At 39.1% G+C, this 20,165-nt stretch overlaps 1 protein-coding gene across 1 annotated transcript in view; it reads right to left on the bottom strand.

The window, feature by feature from the left end:
- COG2 (component of oligomeric golgi complex 2) overlaps positions 1-16,650 on the bottom strand; it is a 33,274-nt gene extending 16,624 nt beyond the window's left edge. The window contains exons 1-10 of the mRNA XM_050894829.1: positions 16,583-16,650; positions 15,589-15,750; positions 14,727-14,792; positions 13,710-13,790; positions 12,979-13,082; positions 11,555-11,663; positions 9,615-9,794; positions 6,484-6,608; positions 5,096-5,222; positions 1,105-1,244 (exon numbers count right to left, since the gene is read on the bottom strand). Coding sequence (XP_050750786.1) covers positions 1,105-1,244; positions 5,096-5,222; positions 6,484-6,608; positions 9,615-9,794; positions 11,555-11,663; positions 12,979-13,082; positions 13,710-13,790; positions 14,727-14,792; positions 15,589-15,750; positions 16,583-16,639 — 1,151 coding nt within the window. The 5' untranslated portion in view covers positions 16,640-16,650. The remainder of the gene's footprint in view (positions 1-1,104; positions 1,245-5,095; positions 5,223-6,483; positions 6,609-9,614; positions 9,795-11,554; positions 11,664-12,978; positions 13,083-13,709; positions 13,791-14,726; positions 14,793-15,588; positions 15,751-16,582) is intronic.
- Between the last annotated feature and the right edge of the window lie 3,515 nt (positions 16,651-20,165).

Below are 20,165 nucleotides of genomic sequence, written 5' to 3'. Positions count from 1 at the left end.
ATAAGATTCCTGGATGGAATTTTTCAGCACCAATGTAGATTTATCCTGGATTAAAGAATCTGTATAAATGTGTGGCTGCGGTTGTACTATTATCGCCAGTTATAGAATCATGTAATAAAAAAGGCCACTAAAGTGATCCCGGTTAAAAATAAACATCAATTTCTCTCCCCTCTTTTGGAAATTCTACTACTTCTTTGTTTGTTTTTTTTTTTCTTTCTTTCTTTCTTTTCTTTTGAGACTTTCAGAAGGATTTGGACAAAGAGAGATCACACACAGCACACTTAGGTCATAGCAGACTTCATCAACAGTTCTCTTTCTTGCCTGCAGGCTTGTTATCCAGCCCTAAAATCAGATGTGTAGACTACACTTTCTAAAAATATGGTTTTACATTCTATTTTGCTCATTAAAATTCTAGCATTACTAGAATTAAAACGGGGCTTTCTTGGGTCTCTCTACTCTCTTCTAGCTGCAAGATCTGTAAAAGGTAATACTACAGGTACATCAGACCTGCTGGAAAAGTAAGCTAAAACTTACTACTTAGCTCCTCAGGAAAAGGGAACAGTAGGGCAATTTTTGGGAAGGCAACGCTACAAGACCCAGCACTTTACAGAGCACATCCTATGAGACAAAAAGGATGTCAGAAACATGGCTAGATCTGGAAAAGCTACAAGTTGTCAAGTCCTTTAATTCTGTATTTCTAAGAAGAAAGACTTCTTCCCTCATAGTAAGTATTCCTCTGGGTTTGCACAAGTAGCATCCTTCAACATACAGTTTAGTTTCAGGGACACTGGAGCAAAAGAATTTGAAACAAGATTTCAAGACTTATCTAGATCTGTTCCTGAAAGTCATATGAGTAGCATATCAAATTCAGTGTAACAACACAGTACATATTGAATAGTAGCTGGCTGTGATTTTGCGAAATTGTTGAAAGATATATAAAACAGTTACTTGAATTAGTAATTAAATTCTTAGTTTGACTTCTACTATGATTTGTTGACAAGTGAAACTTTGAACAATGAGGAGATCCGACCCTAAGCCAGATCATCTTGCTGTGACTGAACTCTACTTTTGAAAGAATGAACAAAAAAAAAAATGCATACTAACCTTATTTGAAAATATACAGGCAAATTCCATTTGTTGTTAAAGCTGTGGTAAGAAGGATGAGACCTTAACCGTTTCACGCTGGCCTGGGAGCCACACTGTCGTTCAAATTTCCGTACGAAATCCATACTAGTAGTGTACTTCTGCAGAAAGAGAATGAGCGTTCTGATCACACACAGGGTCCCAGCAAACAAGGAAGGCCACCACCCATTCAGCAGAACTCTTGTATCACACTACGGTTAAGCTTGAGGTTCAGAATGGGCTGACACTGCCCCCATCATCTAATCATACAAGGCTAAAATCCTGGATTGCAGTGAAACCAAAGCCAATTAACTAGGAGGTGTTATTCTATGACAAGAAAAGCAGGACACTTCTAAAAAGCATGAAGTTACCCAAGTACAAGCAGAACTGATCAGAGAGATGCATCAGTATTTCTGAGCTGAATGACTGGGGTGGAACAACAGTGCTGCACAGCACTAAGAACAGAGTCAGTCGCAGGAGATAAAGGTATAGAACAAACAGAAATAATCAGGAACAAAACCCAGAAGTACACATAACCAATCACACACGAGAACAAAAGCATAATATTTTTTTCTGTTATATAGGACCTGTATTATAGGATTTTTTCTAGAACTGTCTCCCTAAAAATGTTTTGCAAATACCAAATATTTGCAGAAGAACTTTAAACAATTTCAGATAAACTAACTTTATCCAGTGTATACTTCTAATAAGATGTTTACAAATAGTATTAAGTCAGTTGCAAGCAAAGAGAAATTATATTAATCCTCAAATGCACTGTGGGCTTACTCTCAACAGTAACTTATTAACACACTGAAAATAATGAAATAAGAAATTAAATCATACACAAAGAGAAAGCCAAACACTTGCGCAAAAACCAGAAGCAAAATAGTGCATAAAAATGTTATTTCACACAAAACAGACCTTGCTAACAGAACACAAAAGTTATGTAAATCAATTTAAAATCAAAATACAGCTACAGTTAAACTCTACCTCTGTGCAATGAAAAACAGTTTGGCTTACGTGCAAGTTTCTTCTATTAAAAAAAACAGAAAACAGCCATAAAACCTATCATACATGCTCATTAAGCCACTGCTGAATTAACGAAATAAGCCTGACCAAATCTCTCAGTGCTTCTGACTTCACTGCAGTAAGAGCTGCAGCAGGGCTGTAGCAGCAAGGCTTTTACCACAATCCAGAGCACTATGCGAGTGATGTGATTTTGCCTCCTACGAAGCAGTAAAACATTCTCAGGAGAAGCCCCTGAGTTCCCACTTACAGGTTTTGATCTCAGAAACTCTCCTGCGACCACAGGACACGCACTGACGTGGGCATGCTTTTGTGTTGTGTATAAGTTCGTAACTTGCTGTTAAAGGTGTAATTAGAGAACATTTTTCTTGTGACATGGCAGTCTCAGTGTGTCAAGATAGTATTGTGGAAATTGCACACAAAAGCTTTTAGGTAACTACTTTTCTCCCAACGTCGCTGTATTTCTAACACAATGGAACCGTAAAAGGTACAGGAGTTAAATCCAGAATGAATGACAGATTAGTGCTTTTTCAGGCCTCCTTTCTTAGATAATAAACGCAGCACTGTAAAAAGGCAAACAAGCTGTTAATGCTCTGCTACCTTAAGTATTAGTCAGAGATATAAACCAAACACTCTGAAAAGACCTATTACTTTCAAAATAAAAGACAACTCAAGAGACATTTATCTAGTTATCGATAACATTACATCCAAGAGAGGGAACTAACTGCAAGATTGGTTCCCATTTCAGCTTCTAGGATTGGATTGTTGACTGTACAAAGTTATTTAAGAGAAGCTAAAGTGTGAAACAAAATGGAGCAATTTTCAAACAGAGGAATCTAAACTTAAACAATCTCAAATGAATGTTTAGGGATAAAAGAAGTATTCTTTCAAATACCTGTAAATCTACAAATCTGACTCAGAAATAAGGGCATGACATCCTGAAACAATTTAAAAAAAAAACTCTGCACAAGTAAATAGTTATTTTAACACACATGCTTAACACTGCCAGTCTGATTTTTACAGGATTTAAAATATATATTTTTCCATTCCCCTCCTCTACATCTAAAAACCTCCTAACAGATAATACTGCATATTCAAACTTTTCAGCATTAAACCTATACATATATACATACGCAAACAAACCTGGAGAAAAAAGACTTTTCTGCATTTCTATCAACCTAGAAAACAGGGATAGAAGATTACCGTCTAAAATCTGTGTTGCATTACTTGGATTATCAGCAGTGCAGAAACAATTTTAAAGGGGTTTTTCCCACCTCTTAATTCAGAACTATTAGTCTTTAGATAGACATAAGAGCATTTTTACACTTGTCATTTCAACTTCTTATTGATTCTTAGATAAAATATTTTAATGATTCAGACTCCGAGTCATTTAAGTAGTCAAAAGCAGTCTGGAAAGTAATTTAGACCTACTACATGATTTACTTGAAAGTCATGGGGGGGTATTGGATTTTTATGTTTTCTTTGTTGTTTTTTTTTAAATAAACACAACGTCACTGTTGGTCAATATCAGCTTAATATAAGATGACAGCCTTTTAAAAATAATTCATTTAAAACAGCAAATCCAGCTCTTCTGACGATAAAATACATTCTTGTGTAAACCAAGCAGCACAGATGACAAAAGCCCAGCACGGCTCACAATTTGCAGCATGCAGGGCATTAGGTGAAAGCTTTAAGAGTGACTGAAGCTTTATGGGAAACTAAGTATTCTCACCAGGGAGGGGGAACACCCTATAGTGTCATTTGCACGGCATGACCACAACTTTCTTCAACATCCATTTTGTTTGCTTCTTATTCAGAGCCAGCCCTGCAAACGTTCACTGTCATGCCTGCCTGCCTTCAATTACTCAATTGTATCTGTATGAAAGAGATCTTAAATTCCAAGAAAAATATAAGTATTTAGTAAAAGCAGTTTTGTATGAACAAGGGGAGAATCATTTGCCTTATAAACCTCCACCAGCAGTTTAACATTTCCCATCTGTCCTGATCTGCCTACTATGCCTTCCTTCAGACAATTTATCACTGCCTGCCATCTCCATCTTGAAAATAAAAGGTTTCACACTAATCATAAGTCAAGCTGCAAGGAAAAAAAAAAAAAACAAACCCCATATTTCAGCAATCATGGTTAAACATGGACAGACAGGACATGAAGAAAAGCAGAAAGCTCATATTTTCTACTTGTGACATACTAATAAAGTACTGCCAGAGCCAATCTTCATACTAGACCAAGAGATCGGTTTCAACATTAGTAAAAGATAACCTTTTAGAAGCAAAGCAGCACTGCCCATGATGAAAGTACAAGAGTGACAAGTACTTTAAATTCATTTTGTAATAATGTAAGCTTGCTTCATAATTGGTTGTGATACCAGAGAAAATACTTCTTTTATGTTCTAAACCTTATCACACTGCTTCCAAGTATTTTTGTTTCTTTTAGTTGACTTGTGTTTCTAACCACAACATAATCTGCAATACTGAAAGAGAGCAAAAGCTAAAACAAGCAAAACAAAGAATCTTTTTAACCTTCCCATAGCATAGAGCAAGTTGTAACCCAGGTATTTAATTAACATGACAGCCCTTGCTATACAGAAGTCCTAGTCTTGGGCGAACACTGAAGTCGTCCACTCCCACCTTCACTTATGTTTCAATTCTACAACTATGAACATCTACACCTAAAACAAATACTAAGGCCAAATTCACATGACTAAATGGCTTCTGATAACTTCTGTATGGGCTTTCCTGACAAACTTGAGGGGAGAATTAATTCCTATGAAAATTAAATCAAGTGATTTGAGATAACCTCTTCTTCCAAGCCAGGCAACAACATGAATTTACACAACAGCAGCAGGGAAAAAAAAGCTAGAGAACATGACTCATTTGATTCTTGTGTGTGTCAAAGGAATCACAAATAGAAAAAATTAAAATGAATTACCTCATGAAACACATCTGGGTTTCCAGGGTTAAACAGTGATGGCAATTTCTCTTCTAAACCGTGTACTATTTGTGGCCACACTGAATTCACTAAGAAATCATATCCAGGAACAATATCTGCTTTCTCACTGAAATAAAATTGCAATTATTCCATGGTTATATTTTACCACCAGGCTTCTATTTGGAGGTAGGTATAACGAAAAAGACATGCACTGCATTAGACAAAACGTAATTAAGTTTTTTTACGTAGGTATGCTGATTCCCTTAAACTATTCTTCCTTTGAGGTTTCTTATCAAATGCAAGGTATTTTTTATAACGCTCGAAGTGTTTTAAAATTTTATCAGTTATATATTTTGTAAGTGTGTTCTGGAAAATGAGTACATTTCAGCTGAGAACTCCTATTCTTACTTGTATATTTCAAGTTTTAACGGCTCCAAACTTCAAAGAGGTACCAAGTAGGAGTAATGTGACTAATGCAATGGAAAGAAGCAGAACTTTTTCATAATTGTTCCAAGCTATATTTACATGTGATATTGTGCTTTGAAGCAAAATATTAAAAGCTACCTTGATTATGAAAATTTATAAATCGAGAGCAGAAGAGATACAAGCATTTAATTCCAGTTCAGTATACCACAGTACAAAGCAGAAGCATTCCATTATTAAGAAGAATGATTAAAACTTGCTGAGGGATTAAAAGAATTGAAATGTTAGTAAAACTTAGGAGTCATTAGAAAAGTAATTCTGCAGTCCCTAGGGGCTACATCCATAGTTCTGCTAATTACAGCAGTCTACTATATTAACCAGCCTGCAAACAGATAAATAAATGGATACAATTCAGTAGACCTGAATTATTTAAACTTCAAAACAGGCAATTTAATGGCATAAGGAATTAAGCACTTTTGGAGAAGACAGTGGAAGCACAAATCAATTAAACCTGTAGTTCCAGCACACGCAATAAATCAGTCAAACCTCTGGGGGTCATCCCCACTTTTCTGATGTGCACTAAACAACCCAATAACTTTTGAACTTATATTTTTTAATAGCTTTATTATGCCTTTCTCCTTGGATGAAGTGTACAATCATATTTCATGGATTCAAAAAAACAAGGTATCGGACACATTGTATTATGAATAGTACTCAATTCTACTACTGAAATACAGGATTTTCTTTTCCTCCTCTGAAGGTCTGGGCCACAGCACCAAGAAAGTTTGGTCACTGTTTTGTTTTGAAAAACACAGACATGAGAGAGAAATCAAACTTGACTATGAATCTTCAGGAAAGGCCAGATAAGCCATTTGCACATGGAAGCTAATTACGCAAAGCATTTCAAAAGTATATGATACTTGCTGTAACTTTAGCGCAACTGAAAGAAACCCCAAGATATTTACCTCGAAATAGCTCCCCCTGTTACTTCACGCAAGAGACGGCAATGATGAGGAACAAACTCCAATAGTTTATTGTACATAGCCTGAAGGCCATTAGGATGAGATTGGACGTACTGTTCCACAATTACCTGCCAGGAAGAGTTCAGTGTTAAATGTCAGAAAAGTGAATATAAAATACTGTAATGCAAGACTCACAGTCTACTCACTCAAAACTCCTAACACTATAACCCCAAATATTAGGTAGTCAGTATATTACTTTTTTATGTTATAGTTTCCAACTATAACTTGCCAGCTTGAATTATTACTTCCTTTAATGCAGCACTTTAACTGGCAAGACTGGCCCCAAGAATGGAAATGAGCTCCTTGCTTTTAGATGTTAGCCACCATGTCTGGCTCCCCACCCAGTGCACACACTGTCACCTGATGCAGTCTGTGAAGTTAAACGAGTGACTGGCAAAAGCTAATCAGACCTCAGAATAAAGTAAAACATTTCTTCTAAATTTAGAGATTGTTAGTCCAATCCCAAATGCAGGTAAGCCAATAGCCAAGAATCTTCTGTGACAATGCTAAGCCTTAACGCAGCTAGCAAAGCAGCTTGTCCAGGCAGTACCTCATATTCAGTGAAAAGGGATAATCTCTGCCATAAAGAGAAGGCAGACAGTAGTTAGACAATACAGGAAAAGAACAGTAGCTTATATTTCTTGGTATTCTTCCACCTGTCTGAACACTTTTGCCTCTTACTAGATAAACAAGCAGAACGGTGCAGAAGTGGGGAAAGAATAGATACTGAGAAAACCGAGAGGGGAAGACAACCTGTCCCCCACTGCAGCAGTTGCTACAGCATTAGCAAGTACCCAAAGGAAGTTTGTCCTTAAGGGGAGAGGTCACCACCATTCGACTCCCTCTCCCATCCAAAAGCCAGGAGCTGGCTTTGCTTTGTAAATCTGTATGCATACAAATGAAAACCAGAGTAATTTTAAATGTTTCTTTCCCAAGAGCAGAAAAGAAACATTCTACTGACAATGACATACAGCTCAGGTGTTATCAGACATAGTATTCTTTCACAGGGAATGGAAAGTTAACAATTCCATTTCTTGGCTGCTGAAGACACTAGTGAGTAAAAAAAAGGTAATTTCTTTTCCCTATCTTGATTTAGAAGAACAATTCCTTCACCAACACTTAGACAGATTAACTCTTCACTTGAAAAAAGGAAGCAAATACCTTAAGGTCACTTCTGCATTTATGTTCAGAAAGGCACATCAGTGTAAGAAAAAGCAACTGTATTATTGCCTACAGAAACACACTCAATATTTTTAGAAACAATGTTCACATTGCTTTTATGGGTCTTAATAAAAATGTTAACTCTATACTATAAGCAGTCTCATTTTTTTGGTAAAATACCAGTAGAGAATGAACTGTTTTAAATATCCTGAAAGCAGAAAAGAGTACCTCACATCATAACATGCCTCTCATGGTTTACTGAGAACAGAGAATGTTATTAAATATCTCAATTTAAAAAGTAATGACAGTAAAAGAAAATCTTGACAGCAAAGGGAAAGATACATCAATAGCATAACTTGGGACTCAAAGCCACTGAAACACGCTATGTAGTACAGAGGCAATGATGAGGGGAAGATCTATTCTGCCTTCTATTAACATGCACAAATTCAAGCGAGTGTATATTTGCAATCACCAAGGCAGCTCTTGTACTTCACAGTTTTTCCTCCCCACAGGAGCAGGAAAATTAACACTGCTGAAAGATTCATAATGCTAGTTTTAGAACAACAACTTTACAGCCCTGGTGCTGGCCCAGTTTAACTTATTCTTTACAGACAGTGAATTTTACACATTTATGAAATACTCTGACCATCTAGTGAAAGCCAGGGAAACTTCCTGCAACACAGCAGTCAGTTAGCACTAGTAATTACATTGTAAAAGGGCACTGATTCAGATCTCAGTAGGGAACAAATATCCTCTGAAATGATATGGAATCGTTATCTGACCTGGACATAATTCCCAACACACTGATGAAAAGGGTCAAAAGAAGTCTTGGTATTACAGCAACATCACTTCAGCACACTCATTAAAAATGTAACAACAACCTGTTTTATCAAGTAATTTCAAACACAGCAGACTATCAATTATCTTAAAATGAATTTTTAGATTTTTACTGAAAGCTTGAAACTAGAGTTACCATAATAGAATTGTAGGCCCTTAAAAATGTTTTTAGTGGCAACTGCAGGTGTGCTGACATACAAGAAAAACTGAGCACAACTGACTGACATGCTGACTATCGTGGCAGGTTACTGTCTGAGCTTTTTTTTGGAGGAATTATGTTATCATCAACCACAACAAAAAGAAAAAAAGTAGTGTAGACTAGTCACCAACTGTTCAGGCCAGAAGAACTGGCAAGAACAAACAGCGCTACAAGAAGGTGAGGAACAAGTTGCACAGTCAAGAGAATTAGCAGAAAGTCCTCTAATTTCAGAAAACGCAATCAGTACTTTGTGATTGGTCCAACTTGGTATTGTTAACTGATGGCCTACTAAAATCAGTTTCTTATGAACTGAGAAACTGGCCATCTGACACATTTTTCCCACTAGACAACAACAAATGCTTCCCAAACAAACACTTGTTCCTGCTCTTGATAATGTCCTGGTACAGCTGGGAACTGCAGAAACTGCTTCTTCATACAATGGGAAGAAAAGGACACTGTGCTAAGAACTATTTTTGCTGCATTTGCCTGCTACTGAGCCAGCCATGGAGAAGTGCAAACCCCAGATCTGATCCAATTCCCACAGATGCACCCTGGTGCAGAATAAATTGGATTTTACTCCAGTCACATGCTTGGTTTAAGGTTTGTTTTTTGGATTCCTCACCCCAAGAAAAATGTAGGTAAGAAAAAGAATCCCAACTGGATATAATCTGAAATTGGTGACAGGCAGATAGAGAATTCCTCCACCCTTTTTTCTTGAATAGCAACAACAAAAAAATTGACATTGTGTTGGGGCTCAGTTCTCATGCTCTCTCCACAAAGGCATTTTGAAGCTGCTAACAAAAGCTGGAGGTTAACAGGAAAAATAAGCATGTTTGCAAATCAATTCATTTTCTTCGGATTCTTGATTTTATCTTACCTCATCTATATAAGGTTTTACAAGCACTTGACCAACTAATGCCTCTGCATCTCGTGTTTTGTCAATTGTTGCATAAGTGCGAAGACAGTGACGTATTATGTCAACATTTGAAGTTTGAAGGCCTTCCAGGAGCAGCCCTTCCAGAGACTGCTGCAACATAGCTGTTATTCCAGCTATACGCTATGAAGAGAAACAAAATATAGTAATAAAAAACCAAAAGCAAAGTCTTGCCATCATTGCTGAAGTAAATTCTTCCAGAAATACCTAACTCAGCTTCCCATTTTCATTTGAAAGGTGTACAAGTTTTAATAACCATCAGCATTAAATGAACATTAACACAAGCTTAACGGGTTACTGATGCTATTTAACACAGTATTTATTATAATAAGGTTGAAAGGCAATTATTTTCCTCTATATGTTGTAAGTTATGCAGTATCTTATCTAAGGTCCCCTTTATCCTGAAGAAATAGGTCAATAATTGTTCCTTGTTCAACTGAACCACTATGTGTCATAATACACAAAAGCTTTACAACAAGTCACCAGGGATAACAACTGTGGCATTTATCCCTCACTGTCAAAAACTCAAATGATAGTGTGTTCCCAGCACTACTTGTCAAATTACTGCAAATCAAAGACATTGAGTGACACTGGCAAAAAAAATTATATGTCATTAGATTCCTTCTGGCTTCTGCCAAACAGCTGCTTCAGTCAACATATATTTTCCCTTTTGCTAACCATTTTTCCTGATCTGCTACATCTCTTCCACTAGATCCAACTCATTGCTACACTACCTGCAGACATACTCCTGGCCCAAGACGGTCTCTTACAACTCTGTATTTGAAGCAAGTTGAGCAACACACATTGATGTAGTCACTGTTGAACTACCAATTTAACCAGTCAAATTTCTTCTCTGCCCTTTTGCATGCTGTATTGTGTCTATCCATCCTAAAATGATTCCACAGAATTTGTTCTGCACATGCAAAGTCAGTAACCCAATTGCTGACTAGTCATGAAACCTACAATCTGATGAACCTTAGCAACAACAGGCACAAGACAGAAGTCCTGGCAAGCATCATTAAGGAAGTCACACAACAAAGTAACGAAGGTTCTCCCACCATGAATACTACTCCGTTGCTCACGCTTACTCCTGTTATTATCCATGTTTGACAACTCAGTGGCCAGAAGTCTTGTAAACTGTCCATGAATGAACACGGTACCATGGAAGTCTTGAGCTGAAACATGTTTATATTGCCAACAGGCATACGTACATAGTGAAAAACTGGAACTATGAACTACCTCACTAGCTCGAAAGCCATCAAGAATGACAGCTCCATGCTAATCAGCTTAAAGTATTACCCCGTCTCCATATTCATAACATCTGCCTTTAAGAACCAGTTTTCATTTGTTCCCTCTCTCCAACGAAGGAAGAAAAAAACCCACCAAAACATCAATTCATCTTTTACAGTAGATAGTTATTACAAACAGGATATTAGGGAGATTAGCATACCAGCCTGAATAGCCAGTTAGGCAACAAATTTCACCAAAAGACAAACTTGAATATATTCAAGCCAGCCACTCTGTAGGCACATTCCATTTATATTCTGGTCTGTACACTCAGCTAACAAAACCAATATAAATCTCTAGAACTAGGCCTGAATATCAGTAAGCTGACAAACCGCAAGATACATTAGGCTGACAAAAATGTCTGTCGTATTTCCTACTCTTATTCTAAGTAATTTATCCTAAAGAAGTTAGCAAACAAAGCATAAACCCTCAGAAAAAGCAACACTTCCAGTCAACTGATAAAAACGACCTCTTGAAACCCATTTCCCCCCGTAAATTAATTCAGTAAAACTCTGTGCAAACAGGCGTTTGTCTTCCAATTATATTGGTTTTGCTTGATCCTACAAGTGTTAAGTTGGCTATGATGCAATACTTACTGGTCTCACTTTGTCCAAAAGTGGCATTCCTTTGCTTTGTACTGCATGAAATTGTAGTTGATTAAATTCTGTGGCAATTCTCTCTAAAACCTGTCCAGTTAAAAGTGGGCTAGAAGAGAGATGATACAAAATGAGAATACACAGTTAGATCCTTTCAAATCAACTCACTTTCACCTGCAGCAGATAGATAATGCTCCCCCCCAATTTTTGTGGTTTACTGTAAATATTTGGAATTCTGATAGGTACTACTACAACTACTGCAATCGTGCAATAATAATCTGGAACAGACTACATGATTAGAGTTGGTTTAGAGCTACTAAGATATGAAGTGGGTGAAGCAGAAGCTGACAGGAACATAAGATCTTGCCTCAGCAGTACGAAGCAATGTTTTCTATATGGCAGTGCTGTTTATTGTCACACGAAAAGTCAGTCTTACAGAGCTCAGAAACTGCAGTAAGTGCTCTTCACCATCCAGATTTGTTTATTTCCCCCTTTCTGTCATGTGGTAAAACTAATGACAGCTATCTCTAGAGAAACAGTCCTACCCTTCTCAGGTCTACGGAGTGCCAATAATTAGCCAAATTTTGAGCCACTCAAGTAGAATCTTGCTTCCAAATGTAAGTCTGCAAAATGCCTCACCCTGACTGAAAACATCTGCATATGCTTTGTCCCTCTAGGTATCAACCTATTCTTCTGTCTACCTCCCCCTTCTCACTACCATGTGATCCAGCACACTAAACTGAAGAGACAGTCTCACGTTCAAACAGGTTCACGCAATTGTCTTTTTCTTCCAGCTTAAGTTGCACTTGCATCCCAGCCAACTATTTCAAGCGTGTGGCTGGTACATCAGTTCCAAAACTGGCTGAAAGACATCTCCCAACCCTCAGCAAAGGCAGAGGGAGAGCACACTTTCCATGAAGTTGTTAAAAAAACCAAAACTTGGGAGTCTGACTGGAATTTGTCACAAACCTTCCTTGTACCAGAAGTATTACATGTGTAGTTTGCCTGCCTTAGACTATTCTTGCAGCAGTCCTTTCAGTTATACATAAGCAGGGAAAACAAGAAAAGCTATTTCCCATTTGACTTCCAAATGATATTGGAATAAACTGTAGAGAGTATTTCAGACATGACAGGATTAGTGATTTCCAAGCAAAAAAAAAAATTATTGCATGCAAACTTCAAAAAGCACGTTTAGCGAAAGCACTACAAGTAATTCAGAACTTTGGAGGCTGAGTTACACGTTCTGTGAATGACCAGTTTGCAGAAGACTAAAACTGAGAAAATACTAAAATAAGTCACTTATTCCATCAGAGTTACATTTCTAAAGATATATCCTAATGCTTGTAAATTCATCTACAACAATACCATGATATTAAGTTAGTCCCATCAATTACAAACAAAACTGAACATTACATATTTTTTACCTGTTTCCCTCTAATGAGGACAATTCTTTAGTGCCTTGGGAATGTAGAATCTTCTCAATTTTCTCAACAGACTGAATAACGTGAATAAGTCTCAGGACACACATCTGTAATTAAAGAAAGACTTCTCATGTCTGACCCCAATCCCAATTTACATTACCTAACGACCCTGAAGATATTTTGGATGGTTTTTTAGTTGGGTTTGTTTTTTTTTTTTCTGGTGTAAGTTTTCTCCCTCCATCTTCATACTTGAGTCATGTCTCAGTTGAAGTATTGCTCACATAAGTCCATAAAACCCCACAAACAAATTTTGTCACAGACATAGAACAGCTGTTCTTATCCCTGATTTTTTTCCAAGTTAAGCACAAAGACAAGTGTTAGTGTGTGTCCCCCCCATATAAAAATTAAACTGCTGTATTTCAATTACATTCATAATAAGCAAGTTTATATACCACTACAAGCAGAAACAAGGGTAACTACAATTTAAAAAACCCAAGCAAATCAAACATATATGTTTTTGGCAAATAAAGTAAAATATTTATGATCAACTAGACACTGTAAAAAATTAAGTCTGGCAACCAAAATGTCAATAATTATTTTTACAAGTACAAAATCCTGCACAGTGTGCATCTATACAGCCTAGAACTTTTTAAATTTCATTTTCTCTGGGTTAACAGCAAAAGCAAAGTCATCCTAAGGACTACCTTTTCAAGGTAATAATTTGTCTGTTGTACCTTTTTTCTTCTAATATCTTCTTGTTTAGTCATCCGGTCATCTACTGCTTGAATTCCTTCACTGACACATGACTTAAGACTCTGTGAGAGAGAAAGTCAGTATGTAAAGCTGGCTTCCCACTGAAGGTTTAAAAAAATCTTAACTCAAAAATCTAAACTTAAAACAACAGACAGATTAATAAGAATATAGGACTAATAAAAGCTACAGTACATGAACTGCCCTCTGAGTGAAAAAGCCAGAAATAAGACAAAATAACTGAAAGTGTAACCTGCTCCTTAAGTACTGCCACCACAAGTATCATTATTTCAACCAGAAGTGTTCTTTTAGTACCTTACAGAGAACAAACCACCTTTCACCCAGAAACAGGCAATAAAACCAATATGATTTTACGTCTTGAAACAGAAGTTATAAATCAGATTTAAGTAGCATTTTCACATAATAATAGCACATTTCTCTGTGCTAACTGAACCTATTTTCTATTTTAGACATCAAGGCTGTGATAATTTGAAGGCACATTTATGTAGCAAACATCCCTTTGAAGCGGCTCCCAAGATGATAAAAAATTGCACTTTGCTAAATACCAAGTCACTGTGGAAGAGCGAGAATAAGACCCACCTTCAAGAGGGTGATCTTTTACAGTTAAACCACAGGACCAAGCAAAGAAAGTCCTTAATGGGACTGTGTTGCATCTGAGTTATTTACTACCATCTTTAAGTTACTCAAGTATTAAAACAGTTTCAATATTTCACCATAGACTTGTCTTGCAAGAGTCTGTTCATTTATCATGTTTAAGGAGTCCTTTATCTCTTGGTTGAAAGGCACTACAGAAAATGTAAATTTACTGCTACTGCTACTGATTGAAAACACACTGCCTCTCCTACTACCACTCTAAGTCATCAATTTTCAAAGAGAAGTTTATTATAATAATTATTAACATGAGTAAAAGACATTCCATACATCATATGAAAGTAAGCTGAAGTTTACCAAGCTGTGTATAATGATTGTTTTGAGCATACCATAACTTCTTCCCTTAACTGTCCCAAGGGTACTGAAAGCTGATTAAGAGCCTTGTCCATGCCAACCTAAAGAAATCACCGTAAAAACATTTATGACTTTTTTGATAAGTTCATACGTGAATTACTGACAAAGCCTGTCATTTTACAGGTACTAAAAGAGAACTGAGAAAAGATACCTCCCTTTATAGTATCCGGTTTTAAATACAACACAAAAATATGTCACCTCAATTACAGGCATAAAGATATCACACTGCTTGTCACACAAAACCAAAAATTAAAGAAAATTTCGAGCTATGGAAATTTTTTTTCCTAAAAAAATGTTAAATCTCAGTCTTTGAACATGTATAATTGAAACCTGGACGAACTGGAGTGAAAGAGCAGAAGACACAGTGGACAAGACATTTTAATATGAAAATGATTACAATTTTCACTCAAGTAGGCTGGGGTTTTTTTTAAGATATATTGACTGTATAGTAAATTTAAAGATTCCTGAAAGAATCCTTCAGAATGGCCTTATTTGTATCATTCCTATTCTATTTTAATTATTAATTTCATTCAATTTTACAACTACTGCCAGTATGAAAAAAAAGTTTGCCTGGAGTCTAACTTCCTAATGAATTAGTTTTTCGAGACAAAAAGCATACATCTAAAACATTTATTACAGGTCAAGAGCAATTCTGTACAGTAGCTAAGTTCTACAGGAATGAATCTTTCAGTTTCTCTCAAAGCAAGGGGTCACAGTTTAAGATGTCTTAAATCTAACAATGCCAAAATAAAAGCCCTATACTTTTCATATGAAAAATAAAAATCCCACTAAACCATATTAAGTCTGAACTACACAGTACAACTTAGTAACACTTACTAGATTTGTTGAGAGATTAACAAAATCTGCATAGTCCTTATTTATGAGTTCTACCATAGCAGTTTTAAGGAGTTTGTAATAGAGCTCCAGATCCTCTCTGAGCTCTTCCAACTGCACACGTTTCCTGCAGTCTGATACAAAGTGATCAACATCAAAATCCGGCTGAAAATGAAACAGGAAAGAGAGAAGGATGTAAGTAAAGAGTTCAAACCAGGAACACACCTCTCCTCACCCCCAAAATAGTATTCCATATGCCAGTGAGCTAACCAAACTAAAGCTGTGGGGGGCAAAAAGGCTACTTAACAGAGTAGTTTCCAATGTTCCAAAGTCTTGGTCTTTAATCTCAAAAGCACACCATGTCATGGGTCAGAGTACTTAAAAGACTCACTCTCCAAAATACAGGGTTGTATATTCCCTGTATACACTTCAAAAAACCCCAGCCAACCAAAAGTCAAAATACAGTATTAAGAACTACTTTAAGCTCTCCAAGTAACGAGGCCTGAATGCTGGTTATCAGTCTGTCTGCAACTTGGCTTCAAAGCACGCAGAGTACTATTTGGAGGAAGTACGCCTCGGACCTGCCCTAGGAGGTGAGCTGCAGCACCCGGCCCCGGCCCGGGACAGAGGCACTCGCATCACCCGGTGACAAACCTGCCGGCTCTCTCCTCGGGCAGGCCTCCCCCTCCGCCCCGCCGCTCAGACTCCGTTTCAGTCTCGCCAGACTTAGGCGCAACCCCTGCTTGGACAGAACCGCGAAGGTGCAAGCCGCCTGGCTCTGCAAACGGCCCGGATCTCCCTTTCAGTGACACACTCGGCGCTTCTCCGGGGGCCTCAGCCCGGGGAAAAAGCTGTGGCAGAGCTAAAAGATCCCGACCAAGGCTCCGGGCCCCTCTCACCCCCCAGGGAACCCGCCACCCCCCTCCTCAGGAGGGCCCCCCCGGGCCCACAGCGCCCTTCCGCAGCCCGCCTGCCTCGGCAGCCCCCCCCCCGCCACCTTCATGAACTCGTCCTTGTCAAAGCAGAGGTTCTCGGGGCCCCGCGGCAGGTTCATCTTCCTCGCCTCCACGACCGGCCCCCGCCCGCCAGGCCCGACGCGACCGCAGCCCCCGCCGCTGCCACAGCAACGCCTCCTCCGCCAGCACGGCACCGGCGGGGCAGGCCAAAAGCGTGCGCCAAGAGAGGCGCAGCGGCCGCCCGCCAGCGCGGCAGCGCCCCCTGGAGGGCTCCAAGCGGCCCTGCAGGCGGCCAAGGGCGGGGCGGGGCGGCAGGGATCTCAAAATGGCGGGGCGGCGGCTGAGGCGTGTGTGTGCCGGCGTGTGGGGCGCGGGCCTTTAAAGCTGGCCTACCCAGCCTCTTCGGAGGAATTTTTCCGGTTCATGCCGCCGTATGAAGTCGGGGGGGGCTACGCTGCTGAAGTGGGTGCCTGGTGCCCCACGGCAGGCCCCCAGCACGTAAAACCGGCCTATCACGTAAACATTAGGTGGCCAGTCGTCAGGGCCATGGCACAAGCCATGGAGACCCAGGGCTGCAGAGGTGGGAAGGGGCTCCAGGGAATGGTACAGTGCAGTCCCCTGGCCCTGAGGAGGTGACCCGGAGCTGGAGGCACAGGGCCATGTCCCCTTGAGATTTGTGTATTGCCAGGAGTGAAGGCCCCACAGCCTCTCTGGGCAAGCTGTGCCAGGGTCTGACCACTCTTAACAGCAAAAAAAGCTTTTCCTTATGTTTGAATTTATTGCAGTTTGTGCCCACGTGGTCCTGAGCATCAGGAATTGAGTCAGAGCACAATTTACCTCCTCCATCCTTCTGCTTTTCAGCAGACTCTTCTGTTAGGGTCTTGTTTCCTTCAAAATCTTTCATTCAAAGTCGCTTATGCCTTAGTGAAGACAAATTTAGCTATAAAAAGCCTCCCTGCTGTCTGCCGCCTCAGGATGGAAGACGGCAAACGATCTCGTTCCTCGCACATACATTTTATGGATTTAATTTTGTCTCGGTGAGCTCAAATGAGGAGGGAGCCCAGCACCTTACCAAGCAGTTGTAAGGGCGCATCCATTGTAGCTCTGCTGGTTGCTCCACTGGCAAGGGCGAAGAAGATTCCCCGGGCCCGACGGATGTGGTTTCAGTGGCACTGCAGCAGTACGCTGGGCTGGAGACCCCCAGACCTCCTGGGCAGCTGGGGTTTCGGCAGGGCCAACACATATATCCCCACCTAACTCCGGCAGCACCTCTGCAGAGCCCGGCTGGCCTGTAACCAGCGGCGATTCGTGCCAGTGATTCATGGCTGGCGCTGAGTTCATTAGGACTTCCCTGAGTTATAAGAAGTATGAAGAGCCAAGCAGTTCGGTGAGGAACGTGGTGGGCATGTGCACCTGCTGGCTGGCTCCTTGTGTGCTAATTGCCCCTGCTTGCTTTCACCCTGTCCCTTTGGAAGGCTCTTCAAGACCAACATATTTCACAGTGTCCAGCCCTCTCAGAGATCTCAAATGTTGGCAGGCATGGCTTATAGCTGTCACGTGCTGTCAGGCACAGAGCAGAAATGATACACCCACCACATAAATCCACAGTGGCCCTTTTTTGCAATAGCTATGACTATACGTATCAGATCAAAAAAGTTTTCTTATGTTGTGATATTTAAATGTCTGCATTCTGGTACAGGAACAAAGCCACATTACTACTCAGCTATCTTTTTAATTTAATGAGCAGGATGCTTGAAATTAAAATTCTAACCAGTTTTTAATGTTAACTCCTTAACAAAGGTGTTACATCTACTTTTTTACGGTCTTATGTATTAGCTAAGACAAATCTTGCTCTAGAAAGACCTACTGTTGCCATTTATGTTTTTGTTTACAAATCTCTAATTACGAAGTTCCTTGAGGAAATAAAAAGTATGCTTCCACATGAATTTGTTTATTGATGAGCTCTTTACACTCTTCGCATTTATTGATGTCATTGTAAGTTAAATATGAAGTTTGCGGAATTTAATAATTTGCCAATGGAAACTGCAATTTCAGTAAGTTAACAGTAAAACCAGAATTAGGACTCATGGGTTATTTCCACACTCTGTCCCTGACCAGCTATCTTCACCTGGGGCAGTGGTGCACAAAGTAAAGTTTCTCCAAGATGGAAGAGACTAGCAAAGCAGTGAGAGAATTAGCCATTCCAAAGAGTCATACGAAGCTCTCTTTACTTCCATTATTTTTGTGCTAGGATTACTTAGTTCATTTCTACTACAAGCCCCTTCATCCCTTTCCTTTCCTGACTCTCATCACTGTCGTTCCAAGATTTCCAGGCTTAGAAAACACAGTTTTAAACTCTTTTTCCCATCATCCTTTCCCAACCATGAAGACATGACACAATGATTTCTTGTGAAAACTGTAATCACTATTTAATCTGCAGTTTTTGGATAACATATCATTAATGGACCCATTAGATGAATGAAGAGAGAGCATCTGAAAGTCTGTCTCAGTATTATTGCTGTTATCTGAATAGGGATGATGTAGGTGCCAGACAGTAGAAGAGCTACTTTTAGTTTTTGTGTGGGTGCTGAATTTTAAAGATTCCAGCATCCCTTCTTATTCTCAAATAAAGAACATTTAAAGGGATGTGTAATGATATGACAAATGATGCTTCATATAATTGTATCATCATTTTCCTGAAGGCTGCCAATGACTAATGCACTATCTTGGAAATACTTCCATTCCAGTATATATCAATTAAATTGGGAAGGAAAGTAGCTAGGTTTACCTCCCACCACATTCTTAAGATTTCTGTCTGGTTTTATTATTTTGAAAAGCTGAAGGCATTGCGTACAGTTTATGATAAAGGAGAAAAGTGTGACAGTGTGCTGCATGCCAGGACAAAGATACTACAATTAGTTTGTGGTAGACACTCCAGGTACCAAGAACCTTCAGGAAATGTACATAGTATTAGACAAACTAATGTGCCAGTGCTGATTAATTACTTTTAATATCTTGCCTTCCTAAAATGATATCTCCATCAAGGTATCACTTGGCTGTCTGGCAAAATCGTGGAAGAAAAGTTCTGTTAGCTGCTTTCAGTAGATGTTAAAAACAGTGAACGCCAATTAATAAACAGAAGTTCAAGGCAGAAAAGGATATTTTCCTAATACTGACATCTTACTGAGTGCCTTTATTTTGTTTTCTTCTGGGAGTAGAATTGCTTACATGAATAAAGGTAGAAGAGTTTATGTCCCTGGCTGAAGTCCTGAACACGGAAGCCAATGAGTGAATGCTGCTGATTTCTGTGATAACTGTCAGTCACCGCAACACTAACACCGTGCCTAACTCCAAAGGCGTAAATAATCCTACTGCAGCCAGTGAGGCTGCAGTCATGCTTAAAAAAGCCTTGGTCCTAAATGAACAAGGTAAAGAAGAAGTTTGCAAATTCCTCAAGTGGTGGGTCTCGGAAGCCAACTAGAAAATGCAGTAATGCCATTATTTTGTGATTATATTAAAATTTTATTTTATATTTATGATACAAACAAACATACATCTTGACATAAGAAAGAAATTTTTTGCAGTAAGAACAATCATTCACTGGAACAAGCTCCCCAGGGACGT

Source organism: Gymnogyps californianus, chromosome 3 (assembly GCF_018139145.2).
Source record: "Gymnogyps californianus isolate 813 chromosome 3, ASM1813914v2, whole genome shotgun sequence".
Taxonomy (NCBI): domain Eukaryota; kingdom Metazoa; phylum Chordata; class Aves; order Accipitriformes; family Cathartidae; genus Gymnogyps; species Gymnogyps californianus.
The sequence above is the reverse complement of the archived record's forward strand: the minus strand, read 5'-3'. Positions and strand labels throughout refer to the sequence as shown.